We start from the raw sequence: 25790 nt of genomic DNA, 5'->3' as shown, positions 1-25790 counted from the left end.
TTTTAAATTTGTTGTCAGTAGTAAATGATACCACTCATGTTTGTATGTTATTTGCGTTTCCTTTTCTGTGAACTCTTTCTTTGTCTTTATGCAGTTTTCCTTTGCTTGGTTGTTTTGTGATTTGCTCGTATGTTTGTTTGTTTGTTTTGATTGCTGCTCCTAAGTGGTGTAGCAGGTAGAACTTTTAATATCATAAGAACATTAGCCCTTTGATCAGAGTCACCCAATTTAAAACTCTCAGGTTAGAAGAGGCCACAGAGGCCTCTCATCGTCCCCTTGGGCAGAATGTCTGTGCCCTGTGTTGAAGCCACCTGGGAGGAAGCATCACAGTCTCACTTCAGCTGTTCCTCTTTCGGTTTTTCTTGCACCTCTAGCTTTCAGCTGATTCCTCCATGTGGTATGTTCAGTCCTTTTCTTTCTCTTCTCTGAAATCTTCTATACCTCTTTACTGAGACTTGAAGTCAGCCATTCACACAGAATGGAAGAACTTCCTTTGGTGGTGAGGAGAAGGAGAGGTGCTCGGGATTGAACCTAGGCGCTTTGCACTGAGCTACATGTGCAGACTTTTTTATGTTTTAGTGTGAGACAGGGTCTCACTGACTTTCCCAGGCTGTGCACAAATTTGTGAGCCTCCTGCCTCAGCTTCTCTAGAATGTAAGAACTTCTTAGGAGCTAAATTGAAGATACAAAAATTTTTGCCCACATGTGCAGCAGACATGTACCCACGTACAGGGCAGGAATCTGCCATGTGAAGCAATGTGCAGTATGTTGTGGGGACACAGGACATTGGCCTCAGCTGTCCTGGGGAGTCAGGGTTGCTTATACAGTTATGTAAGAAGGGAAATGCTAATGCATAGTGGTGTTTATTGGCTACCACATGCAGTAAATTATGTTACTTCCTTATGTGAATTATGCTGGGTCCTCTGTGTTTTCCTTTCTCTTGGTGACCATTACTGATTCCATGATTTTTATAATCGAACTACTGGAGAGTGCTAAGTGTATCTCTAGCCCAAAACTTCTCTACAATAGAAATACCTCTTACAAGATGCTTCCTTGTCGCTTCTACTTAGCCAGATGTCTTGAGCATGACAAGCACAAAGCAGAACCCTTGGTTTTTGCCATCTTTAAGTCTTCTCCCACTGTGGATTCTGTCTCAATAAATGAAATCACTGTTCGGTGCTCAGACCAAGAACTCCATGCCTTCACCTCCGTCAGCCAAGCTATCCTTAAATTCTATTGGTTATACCTGTCATTTTTTCTGCTCTCTCTCTCTCTCTCTCTCTCTCTCTCTCTCTCTCTCTCTCTCTCTCTCTCTCTGTGTGTGTGTGTGTGTATAGGCCTGAGGGTCACCCCTGGGTTCTTGCACATGCCTAGCCAGTGCTCTACCGCTGAGCTACACTCTCAGCCTAACACTGACAATTCTGTTCCTCAATATCAATACTCCTGTTTAAGCTACCATCTTCTCTTACGTGGACAATCCTGGAAGCCTCCTAGTTGGCGTCTCTTCTGGATTCAGTTAATACATATCTGCAGAATACCTTCTGTCTGTTAGTAACAGAGTCACCACAGAAGTGTATGATCTCATGATTACAAAGGGCTGGGGTTGGTGTGCTGTGAGAGTCAGAACAAGAAGGGCTTCCCGGGATATGGTCCCTGAGCTGAGCCCTTAAGTATTCTCAAGAGAGGAAAGGCTATAGAAAGGACACAAGGCAGCTGGCCTCCACATCTGCAAGTCCTGTGTCTATGGATTAACCAAGCACATATCGAAAAAATTTGTTAATTGCATCTGTGCTGAACACTTTTATTAGTAGTCCCTAAGCCATCCATTATAACAAGTACTTACATAGCACTTCATTGTATTAAGTGCTGGAAGCGACTAGAGATGATTCAGAGTACACAGCAGCATTGCATAGGTCACATGAAAATAACACACCATTTTATATAAAGGCTTTGTGCATCTTCTGACTTTGGTACTCATGGAGCGGGTGGACACTGTGCCCATGGATGCCAAGAGACTCCTGTATATATCTAGTGGGAGAAAAGCAGAGTGATCAGGGGACCTGGTGCCCAAAGGCTGGGCATGGGGCCAGCTTTGGGGTCAGCTGGTGCTTTACCACGGAAGTAGCGGAGAGTGGTGGGGGACTCTATGTGGAGGGGCATTTGCCTCTCCGTCTCTTCCCTTTTCTAATGTCTCTACTAAAGTTTCTTTCCTACTCAGAGTAAACCATTTTGGATGTTTTTGTCAGAGTCCCAGCAATACCTGAGTCCCTCCACACTGATAAACTCACCTCCCACTTGAGAACACAGCAATAATCATATGAGAAATGACCTTATCTTATAATACCAAGCCACATCCTGACCACCTTCTGAACTGTATCTGCCGGCAAGTGTGAGGGAAGCACCTTCCTCCTGCTCCTGGCTCTTGTGCACCGTTCCCTCCTGTCTGCTCTAGGCCTGTGCTTTTGCAGCATCTCCAATCTGCACATCATTTTTGGCCACATCTCTATAGGTTGCTCACCATCAGTCTATAAATAGGCACATGACCGTCTTTTAAAAACAGTGAGGGACTTCATATCTGCCTTCTAGGTTTCTGTTCTCATTTCTGTTTCTCTCTTGGCTGAACCTCTTAAAGCAATTACTCGTGCTTATTGTCACTTTTAACTCCTTCTCCTAGAGAGGCTAACCACCCACCACATGTGGTTAGAGAGCACTTGAAATGTGGCTAGTTTGACAGACTGAATTATTAATTATGTTTAATTTTAATTGCTTTAAACAGAACAGTCTCATGTGACTATCAGTGGCTACCATTTTGGATGGCACAACTCTGAAGAATTATAATTGCATAATCTTAAAATCTGGGTTAAAAATCGAAGCTGGGATTCCCACCAGTAAATGAGAATCTAATAGGATTCTTGAAACTTCACCTGGTAGATTTCCAAGCTATTTGGCTCCTTTATGCTCTTCCTCTGTATTCCCAGAAAGCGAAAGCAAGGAGCTATGGGGAGCATGCCCCTGCCCATCTGTTAGGCCTCACTGTCAACAGAGGCCTGGGTCTCAGATCCATCCTCCCATTGTCCATGTCCACTGAGAGCCTGCCAGGAATCACAAAGTAACTCTTCAGGAAAGCTTTGTCCTTGGCCTGCAGCACATCTTGACATAATGACCTCCCCAGGTGAAGGCTTTGAGAGCTAATCAGGAGGGAGATGAAATGGATGTGGGTAAAAATGTGTATTAAGGAAGAGTGATTCAGCTGGGAAGAAGTTCATTCCCTTCTCATTTCTGCCTAAGAAGAAAGTCCACATTTGGTGCTCCTTCTTCAGTCTCATTACTACTTCCTGGTCTTCTTTATGGTAAAGACTGTCAGAGTTTTCACAGGTGCAGTGCAACATCTAGTCAGAATTTAATATGGTGGTGTCATATTCCATTTTATAGCCTTCTATGGCACTGGTTTTCCCACTTGTAAAATACGAAGTTTTCTTTTTAAATGTGTTTGTATTGCAAAGACTTGGTTTAGAGAAAACTACTAAGTAATAGTTTGGGTGACCTTTGGACCTAGCAACAATCATGTTGCAATTCATAAATGTCCTAAATCTGGGGAACGCAGCCTTAAAAATGAACTTGCAAGACTGACAGGTCCATGTGTTTGCAAGACTGGCCATTTCTTAAGCAAAAATAGCTCATTCCTTGCATAGCTGTCAAGGCCCGGTGCCTGTCTTCATCCTGTTTCTCATCCCACAGGTTTGTTTACCAAGCAAAAGTCGGGGGGCGTTGGTTTCCAGCGGTCTGTGCCCACAGCAAGAAGCAAGGCAAGCAGGAAGCAGCCGACGCGGCCCTCCGTGTCTTGATTGGGGAGAACGAGAAGGCAGAGCGCATGGGTTTCACAGAGGTAACCCCAGTGACAGGGGCCAGTCTCAGAAGAACTATGCTCCTCCTCTCCAGGTCCCCAGATGCACAGCCAAAGACAGTTAAGACGTCTACTTTTCGTGCTCTCTTTTCTGGGGGGAGGGGCATGCAGCTCCTCTCTGAGTGGAGTTGGCTGGTCACTGCTGTCATGTGAATTGCTCCTAGGCCTTAGCACTAGCCTCGATGCAGCATATAGCGGGGACACTAGAGGTGAGAGGGGAAAGATGACGCACAGTCCAGGAGACCGTGACCTCTTGCCCGCTGTGAAATATGGTGGGCATGGCTGCATGCCCTGACACTGCCACCTGTCCCCACAGCTTCCACTCACTGGCAGCACCTTCCATGACCAGATAGCGATGCTGAGCCACCGGTGCTTCAATGCCCTCACCAACAGTTTTCAGCCCTCCTTGCTTGGCCGGAAGATCCTGGCTGCCATCATTATGAAGAAGGACTCTGAGGACATGGGTGTCGTGGTCAGCTTGGGGACAGGTGCGTGTTCCCACAGGGGCTCGAAGCAGGTTCCCTTCAACCTGTACTAGAGTTCATGTGACAAGCATGAAGAAGAAAAGACTCATTTCACACAGCCCTGCCTGTCTGCCAGAGTGATGGCACTAAAATGTTGGTAAGCTCTGCACAGATATCCCAAAATCTGACAGGCTCTGAAATCTGAAACACCTGGTTCCAAGCATTTTGGGTAAGAGTTTGTTTTAGCTTCACTCAGCTCCTGAGATTTCTGATCATTTAGAGCTTAAGAACCTTCAGGCCTTAAAAACGGACAGCCTCTGCCCAGCTTGCCAGCCTCTTCCTCTGATTATTCCATTCTGCTTTAAATGCCTTCCCAGGGAATCGCTGTGTGAAAGGAGATTCTCTCAGCCTAAAGGGAGAAACTGTCAACGACTGCCATGCAGAAATTATCTCCCGGAGGGGTTTCATCAGGTGAGCGAGGTCAGAGTGGCTCCTTGGCTTGGCTGTGTTCCAGGCATCCCTTGCCTATTACCTCTTGTCCCACCAGGGCACCCCGGCTTCTGGCCACTCCTCCCTGCACCCAGCACACAGAGACACTGCCTGGCCATGCACCCTTCCCCTATAGCCCAGATCCTGGGACCTCTGTCCCCTCTCACCGGCTGCATGTGCTCCTCAGCTTGTTTCTCAACCTTTTTCTGCTAATTATCCTTCATGCCTTTTTTTTTTTTTTTAATGTAGTAAAAATAGAACAATACAGAACAAAGCCAATAGAGACAATGTAGTTACATTGATACAGAACTTCAAGGCAGGATACTGGGATAGTAGTAATAGGTACTATAGTGTGTCTTGTTATCTTCACAATATTTGTGCAGTCAGTTAGGGATAGCTAAATCAAACCAATAACAGAACATTGTAAAACCAACTGAAGGAGAATATTGAATAGAGCAAAAGACTCATTACAAAACATAACAGTGAAAATACCTTTGCTTCAAACAGAACAGAGAAGGATATCCCCCATATTTGCTATATTGCCTATGGTCATCCTCCCAAGAGATGCTCAGAGCTCTCTCTCCAGTTGCTGGGGTGGGAGGGGAGATGTGTGATTCTCAGCCTGCACACAGGTAGGCTCACGGGAACAGCTGACTGGTTCTCCTCCCAGCCGGCGCCAGGGGCGCTTACCAAGCAGGCAGGCAAATTGCTTTCTTGTGCAGCTGCCTACGTCCCAACATGCTTCACACCTTTTTCAAACTCAAAATGGCCCTGGGGATGAGGGACCCCTCTCTCGTCATCTGAGGACTTGACAACAGCCTGAACTCTCTGACCACATTCTCTGATTTACCTTGTCTTTATTGTATGAAGGGAAGAAGCAACAGCCTCCTGTATGCCTTAAATCAGTTTCTCTAAAATCCCTATAGCCACCATAGCAAGGTCCCCCCTACAGAAATGCAATGAATGGAAAAGATTACTGTTGCATCATGCCCTGCTGACGGCCCTGCGTCCTCGAGCTGCTTCATCCCTGGGAGTCTGCACCAGTCAGCTCTTCTTCCTGGGCGCTCAGTGGAGTCAGGGCAGAGAGGCACAGGCTGCTCTCCCCAGAAGGGGACCTACCTTCCTGACCACACTTTGCTTTTGCAGGTTTCTCTACAGTGAGTTAATGAAATACAACTCCCAGACGGCAAAGGATAGTATATTTGAGCCTGCTAGGGGAGGAGAAAAACTCCAAATAAAGAAGTCTGTCTCATTTCATCTCTATATAAGGTCTGTAGCACTTTCACTGCTGCCAGCCCAGGTTCCACCCAGCCCCCAGGAGTGAGTCCCCACAGAGCCCTGGCCACTGAACCTGACCTTACCCTGTAGCCCATCCCCGACTCCCACATACTCTGCCCCCTTGCCCCATGGCCAGGGCAGGCAATGCTCCTGGCTTTGACCACAGCCACCTTTGAGCCCTGCAGGGGTGGAGGGAAGTCAGCATGGTGAGCAGGGAGGGAGACCATGTAGTGACAACCCTGTTTGCAGCACTGCGCCCTGTGGAGATGGTGCCCTCTTTGACAAGTCCTGTAGTGATCGGGCTGTGGAAAGCACAGATTCTCGCCACTACCCTGTCTTTGAGAATCCCAAACAAGGCAAGCTCCGCACAAAGGTGGAAAATGGTGAGTGACACATGATCTCCTTCCATCCCACAAGCACTTTACAGGGTTTGCCTTGGGTCAGCGAGCAAAGAGGAAGAGCCAGGTGGGGAGGTCTGCAGGAAGAGTGCTTCTATCTCAAGTCTGTGAGCTTGGGGCCAGGGACTTTGCCAATCCGGATCTCAGCAGAGTCTGGCAGGAAACAAAAGATGAGAGTCATCATCCTGTGGCATCTGCATGGCTGTGGGATGGATAGGAGAGCCCGGGTGAGGGCGGCAGAAGTGACATTGAGGGTCTGGCTCTCATGTCTGGCTCCTGTTGTCTGCAGTGCTGCACCCTGTCCACCAGCTTCTTCACCTCTTCTGGCTTCCACCACCCCCTCCTGTCTCCTCACATCACTGCTGTTCCCGCCACACTTAGCAGCCATCTATGTGGTCCTCAGACAGATATGTCACCTCCCTGCTGAGCACCCTAAAGCAGTGGTGGCAAACCAGAGGCAGGCATGTTGTTTTTTGTTTTAAACAGCTCTTAAAAGGTGTTAATGTATGAGTTGTATCCTCTGAACTAAAACGTCAGTATTCAAGTTTAATTGTAGTGTTTGCACACTGCAATAAATATACAAGTTTGGGTTACAGTTTGGGCACTTGGTCTCTAAAAGGTTCGCCATCACTGATCTAGGGTATAAGCTGACGACCCAGCAGCTGACTCGCAGGAGTATATAAGAAACAAAAACGTCTGAGAGATAGCAACATCCATCCCTGGATGAATGCACTAATACAGTACAGTACATCCATATGTAACCATCAGAAGAAATGCAGTATTCATGTACAGCCTAGATGAATGCGAAAATAAAGTCCTGAATGAGAAGAGCCAGTCATAGGGACCAGTATTCAGTCCAGTGGCACAAGCACCTACCTGGCAAGTGCAAGGTTGTAAGTTCAATTTCCATACCAAAAGGGGGGAAAAAAAAGCCAGTCTCAGAAGGTCACGTGGTGTATGATTCCAGTTACATGCATCGCCTGGAACAGATCCATAGAGACAGGAAGTCTGTTAGTAAGTGCCCAGCACTGGGGCTGGAGAAAAGGGGAGAGCAGGTAGAGGGTGTTTTTAGGGGGTGATAAAATGTCCTGAAATTGATTGCAGTGATGGATGCACAATTATAAAACATTAAAAAGATATTAGAAATCACTGAATTTTTAGGGGCTGGGGATTTAGCTCAGCGGCATAAGCACCTGCCTTGCAAGAAGGCGGTCATGTGTTCGATCCCCGGTACCGATAAAAAGTGAAAAGTTAAAAAAAAGTTAAAAAGTTAAAAAAAGAGAAATCACTGAATTTTAGGTTGTAGAAAGGTGAGTTTTACAGTGTTCAGATGTATGTCAATAAAGCCGTTACTATTTTTAAAACAAAAACAAAAAACAGAAACGTCCTGTCAGTTTCTTCCTGCACTTTCCAGAAGGCAGACCTGCTCTGACCTCAGCCTCCACTCACCCGCACCACCCTTCCTCTCGTGCACGGGCACTCCAGGTTCATCAGCTCTTTCATCAGCTCCCTGCGCCACCCAGCCCTTTCAGCCGCAGGGCCTTTGCTGCTGCTGTTCCCTGGGTCAGTGGCACTCCAGCTATTCCTTGTCTCTGATTCCACAGCTATCCCAGAGATTTTCCTGTGTGTCTCCCAACATAGCTCTCTCAAATGCTCCAAAGCACTAAGCAGCTAGGATTCCTGCGGAGGGACAGGTTGCTTGGTCAGCGTGTCTCTGGTCCCTTTCTGGACCTCAGCCTGTGCACACTGAAGGAGGACTAGGATCTCACTGAAGTTTACTCCTCACTGCTGCCCAGCACCAGGTGTAGTGCACAGCATACAGTAGATGCCCACGAGTGGTTTGGCCCTGGATCTCGTGGCTCTGACTCCCATCTCTCCTGCAGGGGAAGGCACAATCCCCGTAGAGTCCAGCGACATTGTGCCTACATGGGATGGCATTCGGCTTGGGGAGAGACTCCGGACCATGTCCTGTAGTGACAAAATCCTGCGCTGGAATGTTCTAGGCTTGCAGGGGGCGCTGTTGACTCACTTCTTACATCCTGTGTATCTGAAATCTGTCACACTGGGTAAGGAGAGAAAAGGGGAATGTAGGTAGAGGGTGTTTTTAGCGGGTGATAAAATGTTCTGAAATTGATTGCAGTGGTGGCACTGGAACCCATCTGCCCTTCTTGCTCCAAATCCCAGTAGACTGCATGCTTTGTCACCAGGTGTTGATAGGATGCCTCCCCTTTTGCAAAGCAAGGTTGACTGAGTCACTAATGGTTCTGAGAGCCCAGTCTGCACAGCCAGGAAAGTGTGCCTCATGGTCTTTCCCAAGATGCCCTGAAGAAATCAGCCACTTACAATGGCGGGGTCTTTGTTTCTTTGCTTTCCCCAGACTGGGCCTTACCTGGAATCTTCTGTTATGGTCCCACTTATATCCTGGGGAGCCACAATTACTTCTCTGTCTTGACACCTCTGTTTTGGGCCTTGGGACTCCCCGCAAGCCTCTGTTAGGCTCTGTTAGGATCTGGTGCAAGCACGGATATATACTCTTCTTTCTTTGTACCCAGGTTACCTTTTCAGCCAAGGGCATCTGACCCGTGCTATTTGCTGTCGTGTGACAAGAGATGGGAGTGTGTTTGAAGATGGACTACGATACCCATTTATTGTCAACCACCCCAAGGTGCTCTGACCCCATTCTATTTTCTCTTCAGTTTATTGTTGTTTTTTCTTTTCAATACGTCCTATCTGCAGAGAAAAAGTATACTCTGTGGACCAGGAGAGGCAGTGTTTGTGCACCAAGACCCCCTGTTTCCCCCTCTAGTCTGGGATTAGTCTGAATTGATGTAGAGTCAAGCTTCTGCTTGGTCATGGTCAAACACATGCTAAATGAAGGAGGAAGGATTGTGGCCCCTCATGTGCTCTTTGCTGTGAGCCCTGTGTCCCTCTTTCGAAACCATATCCCTGAAAGGATTCTCTCTTTAATTTTTCTGGAATCTCCAGGTGGGCCGAGTCAGTGTATATGATTCCAAAAGGCAGTCCGGGAAGACTAAAGAGACGAGTGTCAACTGGTGTTTGGCTGATGGCTATGACCTAGAGATCCTGGATGGCACTAGGGGCACCGTGGACGGGTAAGAAGGTGGGAGGGCACAGACAAGTGGGCTGAGCTCACCGGCTGCCCATCTGCAGAGCTGAGGAGCCACTTACTGTCCCACATGGGCTCCTGACTCTACTGACCTGGATGAGTCACAAATGCTTTTGTCCCCAGGCCACGGAATGAACTATCCCGGGTCTCCAAGAAGAACATTTTTCTTCAATTTAAGAAGCTCTGCTCCTTCCGTTACCGCAGGGATTTACTGAAACTCTCCTATGGTGAGGCCAAGAAAGCTGCCCGGGACTACGAGACAACCAAGAACTACTTCAAAAAAAGTCTGAAGGACATGGGCTATGGGAACTGGATTAGTAAACCCCAGGAGGAAAAGAACTTTTATCTCTGCCCAGTGCCCAACGACTGAGGGCCCAGCCTGGCACTACTGAGAGAGGGAGGTCTTAGCATTCCTCAGATTCCTCATCACATTGGTCAGGACTTTTACAGTTCTGTTTTGTGTTGTTTTTACATTTTGTTTTAATGGAGTCCTTGTTACTGGTACTAAAGCCTGGATTCCCATTTACTCTGCTTGCTTGGGGATTTTTAGGCAGAGCCTAGTCCAAGTTCCATCTCTTTTCCCAAGTATGGAAACAGAGACTTGGAGGAAGGAGAAAGGGTTTATCTTTCCACCCAAACATGCAGAGCCTCCAAGCACCTGCTGCCCACTTCCTCTTCTTAAGTTTTGTTTTGTTTTTTTCCATTTCCTTTTCCTTTGTGTTTGCTACACTCACCTCTCATGGACTTCATTAAGTTCCAGTCAGTTCTCTGCAAATCATGTCGGGAACTCACGGTTTCATTCACGGATTCCACAGGCCCAGGTCCTTTCCTTTCTGAGAGTCCTTCCTGTGATCATCAGATTTCTCCCTCCCAACCCAAAGGGTAAAGAGGTGAGCTTGAAGAATTTGGTGCACCGTTTACAAGGACAGGCTTTGAAACCTGCAGTCAGTGAATTACCAGAGCCATTGGAAATGTGATTGGCATCTGCAGATCCTGCACAGTGATGGGATCTTGCACTTCAGCAAGCGGGGGGAAGCTGCTCCTGGGGAAGTGTGTCCCTTCCTTTGCCAGGGAGCAGGGAAGCCAAGAGCCAGCCAGAGTGGGCCCGGCAGGTTGCCCAAGCAGTCACTGAGGTTTCCCCTGCAGGATGGCACAGACATTCCTCAGAGCACTGCCAGGCTCCCATCTGCCCTTCATGTAAAGCATTCCTAGGAATAGGCCCTGCCTGTGCAGTGGGGGAGGGCTTTAGACCTCAGCCAGCTGCTAGGAGAAAATTCAGGACAAGTCTGAAGAGGGAAAATCATCTCTGTTCAGGTGGTCAGCACTTACCAAGAATAAAGGCAGAGAAATCAGGTTGTGGGCCAGATCACTGTCCCGTCCAGTATAATATTTCTGGTGGCATTGATACCAAGAGAAGTTGACTAAGCCATGTGTAAATTCAGAGCTTTTGAAAAGAATGCCAGAGATGTTGATTCTTTGCTTTAGTTGCACTGATTTAAAATTCAAATATGTTTTTCCCCCTTTATTCATCGAAGTATTTTGATTTAGCTGTGGCTTTGGAAGCTGGTGGACAGGGCACCGGCCTGAGGTCCTCCTCCCTGTTAGAGAGACAGCACTTTAGATAAAAGGGCAGGTGTCTTCAAACTCTGGGGGATTCTTTGTCTACACCTCCACCCTGCTTCACTCTGTGATCAGATCCTCAGGCCCCTGGGAATCGTTGACCTCTGGGGCTCTACCAGCCTGGTATGCTCAGGACTGTGGAGCCCATGCTTCCTCTGGGATCAGGCTGCCACTGTGCTCTGGATGATATCTTCACCTGGACCCTCACAAGATTTTCATGTCCCCCACCTCAGCCCTCTAACTGCTGTCTGGTTCGCCCATCCTGTGTCTCGCCCACCTCTGCAACTGTAGATAAATCCTTGTTTGCATCTGTATCATGACTACTTAACATCCTGTACCTATGACCAAAAATTGACTAACATACAAGTTTTAAGATACACTGAGGTTGTCTTTGCAAAACACAAAAGCATCCCAAGGAGCTAGTGGAGAATTTGTGCCTGTCTTTGGAATGGAAGAGGCTTGCTCCCTGGCATTGTGCATATCACCAGCTGAAATATTCACTAAAGGCACATTAAATGAGTTCTGGCTGCTGCCTCTGGGGAGGAGCAGTGTTGCGGGCCCAGCCATTGGAAGAAAGCTTCTCCCCTGGATTATTTAGGCTGGAGGCTGCTGATAGCTCAGGATGTTGGCCCTCTGGTCCTCTGGGACAGTATTGTCTGGAAGAGCTGTGACTTTGCTGCCTCTGCTTTCCCAAAGAGCACAGGGTCTCTTAAAAGATGGCAGCCACAGAGATCTTAATCTAGCAAACGTGGAATATTTTATTTCTGCTGTGGGAACAGAGCAAGACACCTCACAGGACAGACAGGCAGAGCTTCCATCCAGTGTTCTCTTTGTGTTCAATCTTTGTTTTTCATAAGCAAGATCCCCTTCCCGTTTCTTTTTCATGATTTTGTAGTTGATTTGTCTGAACTGTGGCTATTGTGCATTCTGTGAATAATCACTTGTCAGTGCTTGAAGCTGTTTCCTTTACTCAAGTCAAGGGGACTTTGTTGGCTTTGGGGTCTTGCCAGTGGCCCCAGGAAAAGAGTGGGGAAGAGCCCAAGCATCGCCTTGGTGCCATGATGGCTGCAGTCCAGTTTCATGATTCTGATTTTTATGCCCCTTGATTCTGAAAGTAGACATTCCTCATGAATAAAATCAAAGATAAATCTGAATTGTTAGAGAACTTTAAATCTTGGTTTTGGGGAGGGGCTAAATAGGGGGACAGAGGACCTGTGGTCGTAGCACATGGGGTAACATCATCAGCCACATCTGACAGAACTGGGGGAGAAGATCATCCCTCCACCTGCAGAAAAGCTGCTGTGAAGAACCTTGCTGGGCAGGTGAGCTGTTGCAGGTGGGGTGGGATCCATCCTGTGTTTCCTCCGCTCCACTCCCCAGCCCTCCTCAGAGCACACCATTAAGAAGCTTGTCTCCCGGGACTTGCTATGTAGGATTTCAAGGCTCAGACTAGGAAGAGGACGCTGAGACTCAAGATTCCTGCTCTTAGGGCTGTTTCTCTCTCTCCACATCTGTTTTGCCTGCAAGGATGTGTGCTTAGAGTCACAGCTGGGACCACAGCAGACTCAGTAGCAGTGTTAGAAGACAGCACTTTGGTTTCTTACTTTGTAGCACTAAAATATTTAATTTCAGCTCATTCCACATTGTAGTGTACTTGAGAATTTCTGGACGACCCATCCTTGAGCTTTTAACATTGCTGTCAACAGTGAAACCAAGTCACGGTGAAACTGTCCTCATTCTGACACCGATGGGACAGCTGGGGCCAGGAGAGCCAGTGACATGTTTGGGAGCATGAGTGGGAACTAGAACTTGGCAGAGAGGGAGAGTCTCCTGAAATACAGTGTTGGGTCTGAGCATTTTTAATTTAAAGGCTGTGGAGAATGTCCCCAGGATGATGTCCTAGGAACCTCGAATGCTTCTTAATCAGTGCCTGGGTTCAGTTGGAGGGACACGTGGGGCCTGAGGCCTTTAGGAAGTGGGCAGTGCCTGGGCTGAGGGCACAGCTCGGGAAAATACATTCCGCACCTCCTGGAGGAGGTGGATGGTGTCCTCTCGCCCAGCTCTGGGTGCAGGAAGAAGGCCTGCCCTGCAGGAGCAAGGCTGGGTCATTCCAGATGCTGTTCACCCTGCATCTTCCTCATCGCAAGGAGCTGCATTTTATTTTTTGTAGTACTGGGCATGGAACATACAGCTGTGCATATGCTGAGCATGCACTCCACCACTGACCGGTATCCTCAGCCCCCCGGTATAATACCATTTTCTGGATTGGAGGCCTGATGAAACCAAGATTCTCCGAACAGCCTGCAGCCTTGACTTCCTGGAGTCTCCCTAGGGCCCACTCCTGTGTTCTGTCTATCCTGAGCCCATCCATTTGTCCACCTCTTTTCCATCTGATAAGTAGGCTTGTTAGGCAACAAACCATAATAATTTAACAGCAGACCATTACCACTCACCTTTTCTTTGCTTTTGTGTAATGCCTTTGACTCTTCATGGGTCCAATTTCTCCAGAAACCACATTTGCCAACTGGACCATGAGAATCACTGCCCCACTGCCCCGCCACCACATAACCTCCACCAAAAATACAACAGAGTGACAAGGTATCTTTGGAAACAATTTTCTTACGAGAATCTCAAGTTCCTAATGAGTCCAGCTAGGGTGGGCTAGTCCCATGGTGCTAGTCCTGGAGTGCAGACAGGCAGCAAGGGGCAGTGTGAGGAGACCAGCACCAGAGGTACGTGTGTGAGGTGTCCTCCTGACTCCTAGAGCTATGGTCCCTTAAGCACACTGACTATCACATGGACCCTTAGACCTGCTAGCATAACTACTGAAGGGTGGCTGCCCATTCGGTCTGGTCAGGGCCATTGAGGGGAGTTGGTCAGCACTGGGCTGTGGGGTGTGGGACACAGCACACTTCTGTCTGGACTGAGTCTCTCTGCCTTGGGAATGATGCAGAGAGGCCCCAAAAGGACCTCACTTTCCTCTGTCAGATCTCCTGTCTGGGAGGCTACCGTGAGAGTCTGCACTTCCGGGCAGTCTTGGGTTTCAAGCTCAGCTCTATTCACCTGCTGTCACCCGGCCCCTTCCTCACAGGGCCGTTGTTAGGAAGTGAAAGCACTGGCATGGAGCACACACAGGACACAGCTGCTAATCCTGGGATTTGGAGAGGCCAAAAACTGGCCAAGGCCGGAGCTCCCAGGTCGTCCTGTCTCCTGGGGGAAGTGATGCTGCCCTTCTGTGGAGAGCCCTCCCTTCAGAACAGACGTGGAGGGGTCGGGGTGCTGCCTGGGTCTGGTTTGCTTTCAGACATGGTGCCAGCGGATCCAGGGTGCAGGCCTCAGTGCCAGGAAGCTGCCGCACCCCAAGCTGTGGTGCCGACTCTCAGAAGCAGAGCCAGACAGCTGTGAATGTTGTGTTTTCAAAGATGGCTACAGAACAACTGCTCTCAGCCTCTCTGTTGATGAATCCCAACTCCTGTTCTCACGCTCCGCTCCCACGTCCCCATGCCAGATTTCCATCCAGGTTCTCCACCTCCCTCTTCATATCCAGAGCCACCTCCTGCCCAGCACTGTCTTGAGAGCCAGCCCCACCTTGGGAAGGAGACACAGGGCCTCCCTGACATCACAAAAGGGAGCACGGAACCGAAAAGCAGGACTGAGGTTCTCCAAAGGTTCCCGGTGCCCATGCCCTGAGCCTACCTCCTACCCTCGCTGCCCTTCCTCCTCCCTACTGTGGTGGTCCCCAAAGGGCTGTACCCAAAGGGAAGGAGTGACGTTGCCCAGTAACCTTCCTCCAGCACCCCCTACTCCCTCCCTGCTGCACTCATGCCTACTGTCATTTCCACTGAACAGCCACAGAACAGCTGGTTCACGGGTACACGCGTTATATAGGTCAGACAGCAAGCCATCTCCACACCTCAGTTTTCCTGTATGTAAAATGGGACACAGAATTTGGACACATAGCTCTCTAACATCCTTCTACCACCCTCTGGTGGCTAATTTGGACCACAGACACTAGTAGGTGGTGTTAAAAGCAAGCACAACCCCAGCAGCACCTGATGGGGACTCCAGCCCACAGTCCCCCTTCAAAGCTAGAGTTCCTTTCCAGTTGCTGCTACCTATTTCAGCTGTTTTCCAGGTCTCTTGAGTTAAAGATAGACCTACGCATGACCCAGGAAGTCCTCAACTCTGCTTTAGAAGAGGGCATCTCGGTGATGCAGGGGCATTCCACGCCACCAGGAAGAAATGGCCACGCTGCCATTCTGAGCAGTGGGGATGCTCTGAGGTACCACTCCATAGGCAGGGCTAGATCTCCTAAGCCATCACACACAAAGGAAAGATAAAGCCAGGGCAAAGACCTGCCAGGGAGGAAGCCCAACCCAGCAGATCACTAGAGATGTCCTGTCCTGCACCACTGGGAGACAGCTTGTTTAAGGAAGAGTGGGTAACGAGGCCTGCAGTGAGGTGGCATCCCTAGGACTCTGATGGTTTCTCAAACTCAACGTTCATGAAGTGCCTACTCTGTGCCAGGTACAGTGACAGATTTTCACAAGCATCCTTCACCTTACTATATCCACAGGAGGGGGCCATCCCTCTCCCTATTTTATAAACAAGGAGGCTGAAGCCTAGCAAGTGTTCACTGGCTTAGTGAGAGAGTAGCGCAGCTGGGCCTAGATAGAAGCTGGTGTCCAGGACTTGTCCAGTGCTCCTTGCCCATGCTGTGTTCTCCCCCACCCCCCACCCACCCCGCCCACTGCATCAGCATGGTCTCCCGCTGCCTCTGTGCTTGGAGAAGCAGCAGTTTCTCTGGGCTCAGGACACAGGATGCCCTGTGCTGGGTCACATCTCCTGGGTGCACCTGGTCAACTGATCCCTCTGGGCATTGCCACTTGCTGGCCCAGCACTGAGCACAGGTCACATGGTGGGGAAGGTGCAGAACATCCTTAACAAGTCTCTGTCCTTGGCCAAGTGGCCTCTGGCGGAGCTCTCGGAGCCGCCTGCAGGGCCCCAGGTAGGCAGCTGAAGCTCTGCTTCCTGTAAGTCATTGGTGGCAGCACACCTGTCCTGAAGCCTGCTTCCAGCTGCTCAAGTTTAGGTGGCGATAGGAGAGAGGGGGTTATGAGCAACAAAGATGGCAGAGTTTCAGCCATGTGCCCCTGTTCCGCTAGCTCCACTGCCCCGCCCAGCTCTGCTGTGCACAGAGAGGCCAGGGCCGCCTGAAGCTGATAGCCTCACTTTCCATCCTTCCAGCAGTCAATCAGCTCAGAGTGGGAAAAGGCCACCACCCAGATAGATGCTTGTCGGGGGGGAGGAAGCCATTCAGCCGTATGGCACCTTCCAGGCCTGTGTCTTCATTTGTTATTTAAGTACCATGCACTAAGCCACTGCTCAACTGGGCCTCATTGGAACATGGCTCCCTTTTGGAATCCATGACTGCAAAAGGTTCTTCCAGATCCTAATGCCTGCAAGCTTGCACTCTTCACACAGATTAGTATTTGGGCCTCAAACTCTAAGTGTGTTATTCAGAGGCTCAGAGGCTCAGAACTCAATGGTCTAGCCTTGCCCACCACTCCCTTAGCTGCAGTGAGAAAGAGATGAGAGGGAAGTTGGGATGCAGAGAACTTGTCACCAGGCAGAAGGGGACTTGGGCTGTGCTCTGGATCCCTCAGAGGCACTGGGCTGTGGGACTGAGCCAGAAGGCTTCCTAGGAGATAGACTGCAGGGCTAGGCCAAGTCCTCCGGGCAGGACCCTCTGGCACTGTGGGCTGTGGCCCAAAGAAGTAGAGAGGAGGCCACGTCACATCCAGCTCCTCTCCTCTGCCATACCCCTTGTGTCAGCCAGGCCAGCATAGAATTTGAGCTCCTGCTGCTCTTCTCTTCCCTGTCACGCCATTCTCCCATGACATGGAGGTCTTGGATCCTTCTGTCCTTTCAGGGCCTCTTCTGATCAACCTGCTTGAGGTGGGGACACTTCTGTCCCCGCCTTGCAGCCTTCACTCACCTCCACCACCACTGTTGTCCAGTTGGCCAGAGGAGAGGAGACCAGCCAATACTGTGAGCCGGTCCATTCCTCCACGTTGCAGCTGGCTCTGGGGATGCTGGTGCAGGGGGAGGTGAAGCAAGAGGACAGATCTCTGGGGGCAGCACCCCTTCCTGGTAGCTTGCTTGTCCATCCTCCACCTGACACTACTGTACAGCAGGGGCAGTAGGGTGCAGAAGGGTGCAAATGAGCAGGGTCTCACTTAGAGCTGGGAGCTGAATGGTCTGGGTGGAGGAAGGTGGTGCTGGTGTAGTTCTGGAAAAGAGGCTGCAGGAACATGCCAATGGTGCCAAAGACACAAACGAAGACAAAGATCCAGAGGAAGAGGCGGTCGATCACCATGGCGACGTACTTCCAGTCCTCACTCACCTGCATGGAGAAGATGAAGGCCTGGTATCAATCGTGTGATGAGACATAGGAGTGGGATGAGTATAAGCAGGTCCAGACAGACACACACACACCACTCCTTCTCCTTAGCAATCGTGATGAGCTTTCTAAAGCATAGTCGAGGTCTTACCTGCCTTCATGGCCTATCCACAGCTCCAGATCTGAAATCCAGATCTACCCATGACAGTTAAGGGCCCATCTCCTATTCTCTCCCACCCCACAATCCAAAATTACCAAACCACTTGTCTCTCAGGTCTCTATGCCTTTGGGATTCCTTCGTATCTGAAAATCATGACCTGTGTTCGTCTTGCTAAGTTCTCTAGGTATGCGAACACCTACATATCCCTCAAAGTCCAAATTAGATAATCAGCTTCTCTATGAAGCACAAAAGTCCCCCCGCCCAAAAAAAAAAAAAAAGACTGCTGAGTCAGAAAGATCATACTCTCCAGGGTTTGAGAGCCAACCAGCGCTCCTCAGAGCTGTCCCACCACAGCCTGGTTCTGGCCCAGTGTTCACAGGAGCCCAGCAAGCTGGCAGGGTGGGGGTCATCAGCCATGCATCTTTGGGTCAGGAGCTGAAAACCACTCATGCATGTGGCCACTGTGTGCCTGCTGTCCACCTAGGCACCGTGCTAGGCACTGGAGATACAACTTAGCAAGACAAACACAGCCTGAAGTTTACAGATTCCCAAGGAACGTGGAGGCAAAAAAATATATAAGAATGCTTAAAATGACACACAGTGTTGGAAAGCAAGGGCTGAGATGGAGAAATAGAGGGAGGATACAGTGCACAGGGTAGCCTGGGAAGGGCTCAGGAGGGAGTGGCAGTTAACCAAGAGCTGTTGGGTGAGGAGAAACCCACTGTTTCAGGGATAAAGTGAAGAAAAATATGCAGACAAATCCAAATAGTACCCTTAAAAATGTTTATGCCATGAGAGTAGTGATTCCAATCTGAAGGCAGTGAAGGAGACATGAGAATACGCGCAGTCTGAGGTCTTGGTGTGCAGTGGGGACGGGGCAGTGACGCAAAAAAGGACATTGTTGGGACGAATGGAAATACAGTGGATGTCACTTTGTAGTAGATAAAGACAGTGATGGTCAATTTTCTGCATGTGATCATTAATCCTGGGGTTTAATTTGTTTTCTGCTGGGGAGGGCACTCAGGGTCTCAAGCACACTCCACCACTGAACTACACCCCCAACTCCCACCTGGGTTAGGCCGGAAAATGCCTCCCCCCTTTTTTTATCTTTTTGATACAGGGTTTTGCTATGCAATTCAGGCTTGAGCTCACTTTGTAGCCCAGGCTAGTCTCGAACTTGCAACAATCCTCTTGCCTCAGCCTCCCGAGTACTGGGAATGCAGGCATGTCCCACAACTCCTAGCAAATGTTCCCATTCAGAGACACCCTAGATAAATAGTCACAGTGTTTCCAACATACTCTCATGACACTAATAATCATTTTAAAGGAAAAATGAAAATCATTTCAAGCAAAGGGATCATTACGTGCCAAGACCTTGAGGTGAAAAATAGCTTGTCTTGCTTCAGACAGCACAGCAGTAAACTGGTGCCATGAACAGGGGGTAAAGCACAAGTTGACAAGGATCTTTGATTACTCAGAGCCAACAGCCAAGTTAGGGGGCCGACTAGGAGATTCCTTCCTCCAGGCAAGAGCTGGTGACAGCCTAGCACCACTCCTTAGCACAGAGGAGGAGAAGAAATGAGAAGGCGGTGCTCACAGGACAGGACCTCACATGACCCACACGGTGCAGAGAGACAGGAGGGAGAGAGAGAAGTCAAGGGTCACTCCAGAGTGACCGCTGGGTGAATGGTGATGCCGTCTGCTGAGTGCTAGGGGAAAATAGGTGATAGGAACATAGATCAAGCACACAGTTAGGGCACGCTGAGGTCAAGTGGCCTGCAAGGCATTCAAGTAGGTCACAGATGCCCAGCTCCCAGCTGAGTAAATGCTGAAGTCAGAGTTCCCTGCAGCAGGTGGGGAAGGGAAGGCTTGGAGGCAGCAGCAGCTCAGCCCTGCACTCCAGCATCTCCACTTGGCCTCAGCTGGCTTTGAGGCTCTGCACCCCCATCTCCCTTCATCCCAACTAGAGATGCTTCTTGATCCAAACTTAGCTGTAACCCAGGTTCCTGCCATCCAGGGGAGCTGATATTTCATATCCCCCCAGCCCTTCCTCATCCCAAAAAGAAATGGCAGGGTCCCAAAGGAAGCCTGGTCAGTCACCATGGCAACAGCTGAGAGTTAGGCTAGAACCAGCCAGGTGGAGGCTGACCACAGAGCAGACCAGCTGTGACCCAGAATGGAGTGATGTCATCCTATCCTATCTCCCCTCAACTCCTAGTTCAGTCTTAGGAAATCCCCTCCTGGGGAGCTGCTGCAGAAAAAGCCAAATCTCTAAGAGCATGCAGCGAGGGGAGAAGGGAGGTGTTCAGGGAGCCACCCACCCCCATCTCCATAAATATTTCACCTTGGGCCCCACAAGAGCAGAAAAAGGATATTGATTGGAACAGGCTCGCAGAACCTCTCAACCCCGATGCGCACACACACACAGAGCCACACAGGCAGGCTTTCTGTCCTCGATTTTACTCCCCATGGGGCTCATAAAAGACTTGGCTCCCACTGTGCTAAAAGCTGCACATTAACAATGTGCAGTGATGGCCGCAGGGAAGGACTTTGGTGGTGACAGTCACAGGTCAGCTGCAAAGCCAGCAGGGCCTCCTCCTGTTCCACGCCGCCCTCCCGTCACCAAGATGCCCCAGCTGAGGCCTTTTGCCCTGGATACAAGGAGGCCCAAGGTCAGGTGGAACCATCTTTAAGTGACGCAGCCTCCCAGAAGCAACGCAGAAGCAGAAGAACCCAGGCCAGCGCCCCAGAGGTGCCCCAGGAGGCCTGACTCACCTTCTCTCCAGCCTCTGCTCAGCCCACATGACAAGGATCCCCATCCCACCCGCCTGCTGCCCCCTGGGACTCACGCTCTGGTCATCGTCTTCGCTCCGCATGTGGTCAGCGATGAAGCGCACACCATCCACTGCCTCCCGAAGGCCACAGCCACACGGGTCCCCGGGGTGCGCCAGGCCACCCGCGGGTGCAGGCTCCGCTCCAAAGGCCCCTGCCAAGCCCTGCACAGATGCACGGTTGACAAAGCAGGTGCAGGAGTCGGCCCCAGGTGCCTCACGGAAGAACAGGGCCCCTGCGCCCTGACGTTCACGCTGCTGTCGCCGCAGGCGCAGGCGCTGGCGGGCACAGCGGTGGCGCGGCTGCTGCATGAAGAGTAGCGCAGGCAGCTTCTCCAAGAACACGACCTTGACCCAGGGCGCCATGGTGTGCGTGGTGGGCGAGCGGTGGTGCACGTTGAGCACGCACACGCTGGTGACGATGGAGAAGGTGACCAGCACCATGGTGAACATGAGGTACTTGCCAACGAGCGGCACATCGAGCGAGGTGGGAGGCACAATCTTGGAGATGAGCAGCAGGAAGACCGTGAGCGCCAAGAGCACGGAGATGCACAGCGTCATCTTCTCGCCACAGTCCGATGGCAGGTAGAAGACGAGGATGGCCAGCGAGGTGATGAGCACGCAGGGGATGATGAGGTTGATGGTGTAGAAGAGTGGCTTGCGGCGAATGATGAAGTCGTAGGTGATGTCCACGTAGGTGGAATCGTCAGGGTTCTCGTTGCGCCGGCCTGGCAGCGCCACAATGTCCCACTCCCCGCTAGGCGTGAAGTCGTCCAGGCTGGCCACGTCACTCTTGAGCACCAGGTCGATCTCAGTGCGGTCGTAGGTCCACGAGCGGAACTTCATGGTGCAGTTCTGCTGGTCAAATGGGAAGTGCTTGACTTCAATCTTGCAGGCGCTCTTGTAGATGGCAGGTGGCAGCCAGAAGATGCTGCCGTCATAGGAGACCACCGCGTTGGAGTAGAAGGACACCTCGTACATACCATCGGCACTGTCAAGGGAAGGGTAAGGTCAGCCGAGGCCTAAGTGGTTCCCGGTTCACACCCATCCACCCATGCCCAAGTGGGAGGAGATAAAAGGCAGGCGAGCTAGGAGGAGGACGCCAGGGTGGAGAGAAGCATCCGAGAGGGGGAGGGCTGAAGCAGGAGCTAGCAGCAAGGGAGAGGGGCCCTAGTCAGGAGGCCTGTGCGGCCCCTCCAGGGTAGAAGAGAGGGCAAGGAGGGAGGGGACCTGCTTCTGACTTGTCTCATAGTGTGTAAGTCTGTTACTTTTCATAAGTGCGAGGAACTGAGACCAGAGTGAGGAGCTCCAAGCCATGGAGGGGGCCAAGGGCAGGTGGGAGTAGGATGTGGTCCCATTATCTGTGGGATCAGGTGGAGACAACCTAGAACCTGGAAGAGAAACTGGGACTTTGAGTCCTTTGATCCTGCCCAGATTTCCATGAAAGTCTTTTTTTAGTCATTTAGCCCTGAGGGCCGTGGATCTTACATCCTCACCACAGCTTCAAGTTCCTGGCAGTCCTAATTGGCGGGTCATGGCCTAAATCAACTTGACCTGGGTCTTCTGTCTGCCTGCAAATGCCCCTTCCTGCTCATAGCAAAGGTAATTTATCTGCCAGCAAGACATTTCCCCCCTGAGTGCTCCCATTGTGTCTCCCTAACTTTCCATTACCCCAAGGCCACCTACTTGTTGTACAGGACCACATCTGGGAGCCAGATATGTTTAGAAGGGAGTCGGACTTTCTTCATATTGTCAAATTCCTCGGGCTTCCAAGTGAGGCGATAATCTTCCCACTCCTGGTAAAGGAAGAGAGGGAGGCAGCACGGAACTCCCTCCCACAGGACCCAAAGGTCGAGGTTAGGGACAAGCTGGAACCCATATGACTTGAAGAAGCCTTCAAACATAGCCTCCTTCCCAAAAATGAGTTCTTTGCCCACAAAGTATGGATCATATGATTTGTTTTCATTTAATTTGTACAATTGAGCCAAAGTGTTATGGTCTACATTTTACAAGTGAGAAAATGAACCTAGGAACATTGAATATGTTTAAAATAACAGAGCTAATGAATAACTGAACCAAGATTTAAGCTCAGTTATTTAGGACTCTAAGGTATATAGCTTTTCTCCTGCACTTGAAGAAACTGACAGGGTTAAAAGTACACAAACAAAAAAAGTACATAAAGATGAGGAAAGGAAAGGCCACAGGTGTGGAGGGAAGAGCACTGACCTGGGTCAGCCAAACATTGGTGGTCATGATCTGCTCCCGCTCATGCTGCAGGGAAAGAGGGAAGCTTCTGAGGGGTCCCCTGCCATCCGCACCACAACCCACATCCCACCCTCATGGGACACACTGAGACAAGTAAGCATTCTGGCGAGGCTGACTTTAGCTGCTTGGCAGAGAGCTTGGGATCCACACTCACCACACTGATGAGCTGTGCCAGTGACACCATGAGCTGCACTGTCACCAGCTCAGAGCCATTGGTGGCTGGACGAATAAGTTTGTTATAGCGGGAGGGATCCAGGAGATGCTCCACCAGTCGCTCCTCTGTGTCTGTACCCCACGCTCCTAGGCAAGGCAGGGACAGGAAGTGAGTAACAGAAGGGTTCACAAAGAAGCCACCTTCCCAGCAAGTGAGGTGTTCCATTATGTACAGCATTCTAGACTGTCACTTCCTACTGCTGTCTCTAAGGATGTTTTAAAGTGTTCATGTTTCCCCCTGGAGGTCCTGAATTAAGAGTCCCATGGAGAAGCTTTTGTCTGTGACCAATAACTAAGAAGTTCAGACATGGCCAGACATGGTGGCACATGCCTATAATGGGGGTGGCACATGCTTATAATCCCAGCACTTGGGAGACTGAGGGAGAAGGATTGCCATGAGTTCTAGGCCAGCCTGAGTTCAAGGCCACCCTGAACTACACCTTGTTTCTCTCTCTCTCTCTCTCTGTCTCTCTCTTTCTCTCTCTCTTTCTCTCTCTCAAAAAAAAAAAAAGTTCAGATGAGAACTCACTTAAGAACTGATGGAGCACTGACCTAGGCCAGCCAAACATTGTACAGGACCACATCTGGGAGTCAGATATTTTTAGAAGGGAGTCAAAACTTCTCCATATTGTCAAACTCCTCAGGCTTCCAAGTGAGGCCTGCTTTTCTTCCAGGGTGTGCCAAAGAGGGACAGTTTGCATCCCTGCACATACCTCTTCAGCCAGTGTCTGTTAATGTGTGTATATATCACTGTGTGTCTCCACATAGAACTGTGCTCCTGACACCATCCCCTTTCCTTGTGGGACCCAGGCCTGGGTAGAATGGTTGGGCAGCCTACATTGTGGGCTGGGAAGCTGTGGGTTGGGCTAGTCCCAAGCTCCATACCCATAGGAGTGCAGCCTGTGAGTGGCATGCAGGTGTGGATATCTCCTTCCCTCGCACCTAGCAGTCTGCTTCCATAACTCTGCACAAACATGCCCCTCCCCAGGCCTTTGGAGAGCTCCTTCTCTGTCCTCAGCCTGTCAGTTTCTCTTTCAAGTTTCCTGTCTTGTGGGACAAAGAGGACCGAAAAGTCTGTTCTCTTCGCTTTCTGCCTTATTCCCCGAGAGTAACAAAGGAAAGAAATGATAGAGTCCTCAGGGAGGGGTGCTCTACCAGATATGTTGCTTGAGATAATGTGTCACCAAGAAATCCAGTGGCACCTCAGCTCTTGTCAGAACCAGCCCCCTGCCATCACAGAAAGCTTCCTCATCTACCCACACCCTCCTCACCACCACTGGCCAGGATTCCACTTCTCCCTAGCATCGCTTCTCAGGGTGGCTCCTCTCTCAGTTCAGTCTCTGGGTGCTCCCCGCCACATCATGGGTCTCCTGCCTACCCCTCAGCAGGCTTCCCCAGCCCTAGGGAATCCCTCCCTTGCACCTTCCGGCCTGGCTGGGTAAAGCAGAGCACAGCATCTTGGGCCATCGTCCAGGGTACCGTGACTAGCGGGACCTGGCCAGTGCCCGTCCTTACCTAGGAACAGCCCGAGGAGGCCCAAGCTGAGAAGCAGCGCCATGGGGCTGCAGCTCCCAGACATTCAGCCCGCATAGCACCAGCCTGAGCGGCCGGCGCGCGCTGTCCGTGGTGCTGAAGTCGCGCCCAGGTCTCACTGCCGGGGCCAGGTGGTGTCCGGAGCCTTGGTGCGCCTGTGCTGCCACACGGTGGTTCCTAGGGCGCAAGAAAATGACCGAGGGGAGGAACCAGTTTCTTTGCTACCCCGATGGAGCAAGCAGAGGCTTCTCTGGCTGCGCTTCCAGGGACTACAATTGGGCCGGGAGGGGGAGGAGTCTCCGCCCCGGAGGCGGAAGCGCCAGGCAGATCCCCGGGCAGGGTGGGGGCGGGGTCCCGGGTGGGTTAGTCTTCCACTGCTCCTGCCCAGGTGGGGCGGGCGTGAGGCGCCCAAAGGCTGTCCACCAGGTGGGGGAGTTGCCAAGCCCAGAAGTTGAGGGAGACACAGGACATGAAAATGTCTGAAAAAGGACTAGGAGGCTGGCAGGAAGGATGGTGCAGGTCAAGAGTGACACAATGAGAGGGCAGGAGACCAAGTTTCTGGGGATCCTGCTCTTTTCTCTCTTCCTGGGAAGCCTAAGAAACTGCTTTTTAGGCCGTTAGAGAAAGAAAAGTGTGTGTGTGGGGGGGGGGGTATTGAGGGACAGGTTGTTAAAGAAAACAGCTTTGGAGTCTTGGAACAGAGCCCCCTCACCTGTCCCTACCTCCTCCTCCAAAATCTCTCTAAGAGCCCAGGGTCCCCCCGACCCACAATGGCTGAGGCAAGGAAGTGCAGACTCCTCCTGCATGAAGGTAACCTTGAAGGCCTTGAAGCGCGGGAAGATGAGCAGCCGCATGGAGGATCCTCTCTCACCGGCATTTGCTTCCACTTCACTCTGTCTTCTGTGCTCCGGGAGATCAGAGGATCCTTTCACAGAGAAAGACAGAAGCCAGCACAAAGGACAGCAAAGATGAGAGACATGTGGAAGCTCAATGGCATCTTTGATCTTGAAAATCCTGAACTGCTGAGCCAATAAAGGCCTCTCTGGTTTTTTTTTAAAGGTAGATTTGTTATCACTTTCAACCAAAAGATCCCTGACCAAAGTGA

At 50.6% G+C, this 25790-nt stretch overlaps 2 protein-coding genes across 3 annotated transcripts in view; one reads left to right on the top strand and one right to left on the bottom strand.

Moving 5' to 3' along the window:
- Positions 1 to 12434, top strand: part of Adar (adenosine deaminase RNA specific) — a 28662-nt gene extending 16228 nt beyond the window's left edge. The window contains exons 7-15 of one of the 2 annotated variants that reach the window (XM_013158644.3): positions 3739 to 3964; positions 4221 to 4392; positions 4746 to 4839; positions 6004 to 6126; positions 6385 to 6518; positions 8417 to 8599; positions 9086 to 9198; positions 9519 to 9646; positions 9784 to 12434. In XM_013158644.3, coding sequence (XP_013014098.2) covers positions 3739 to 3964; positions 4221 to 4392; positions 4746 to 4839; positions 6004 to 6126; positions 6385 to 6518; positions 8417 to 8599; positions 9086 to 9198; positions 9519 to 9646; positions 9784 to 10030 — 1420 coding nt within the window. In that variant the 3' untranslated portion in view covers positions 10031 to 12434. The remainder of the gene's footprint in view (positions 1 to 3738; positions 3965 to 4220; positions 4393 to 4745; positions 4840 to 6003; positions 6127 to 6384; positions 6519 to 8416; positions 8600 to 9085; positions 9199 to 9518; positions 9647 to 9783) is intronic. The other variant, XM_013158645.3, reaches the window with a different exon arrangement.
- A 1447-nt stretch (positions 12435 to 13881) lies between these two features.
- Positions 13882 to 24987, bottom strand: Chrnb2 (cholinergic receptor nicotinic beta 2 subunit). Its single transcript, XM_003475582.5, has 6 exons — positions 24668 to 24987; positions 23094 to 23239; positions 22901 to 22945; positions 22361 to 22470; positions 20693 to 21665; positions 13882 to 17686 (listed from the first exon to the last, which is right to left on the bottom strand). The coding sequence occupies exons 1-6, from the start codon at positions 24729 to 24731 to the stop codon at positions 17516 to 17518; spliced, it is 1509 nt and encodes a 502-aa protein (XP_003475630.1). The 5' UTR covers positions 24732 to 24987; the 3' UTR covers positions 13882 to 17515.
- Positions 24988 to 25790: the final 803 nt, after the last annotated feature.

Source organism: Cavia porcellus, unplaced genomic scaffold (genome assembly GCF_034190915.1).
Source record: "Cavia porcellus strain 051 isolate PalLab524CR breed Dunkin Hartley unplaced genomic scaffold, mCavPor4.1 scaffold_6, whole genome shotgun sequence".
NCBI classification, from domain to species: Eukaryota; Metazoa; Chordata; class Mammalia; order Rodentia; family Caviidae; genus Cavia; species Cavia porcellus.
Note: the sequence above shows the minus strand (reverse complement) of the source record. Positions and strands in the feature narration are given on the sequence as shown.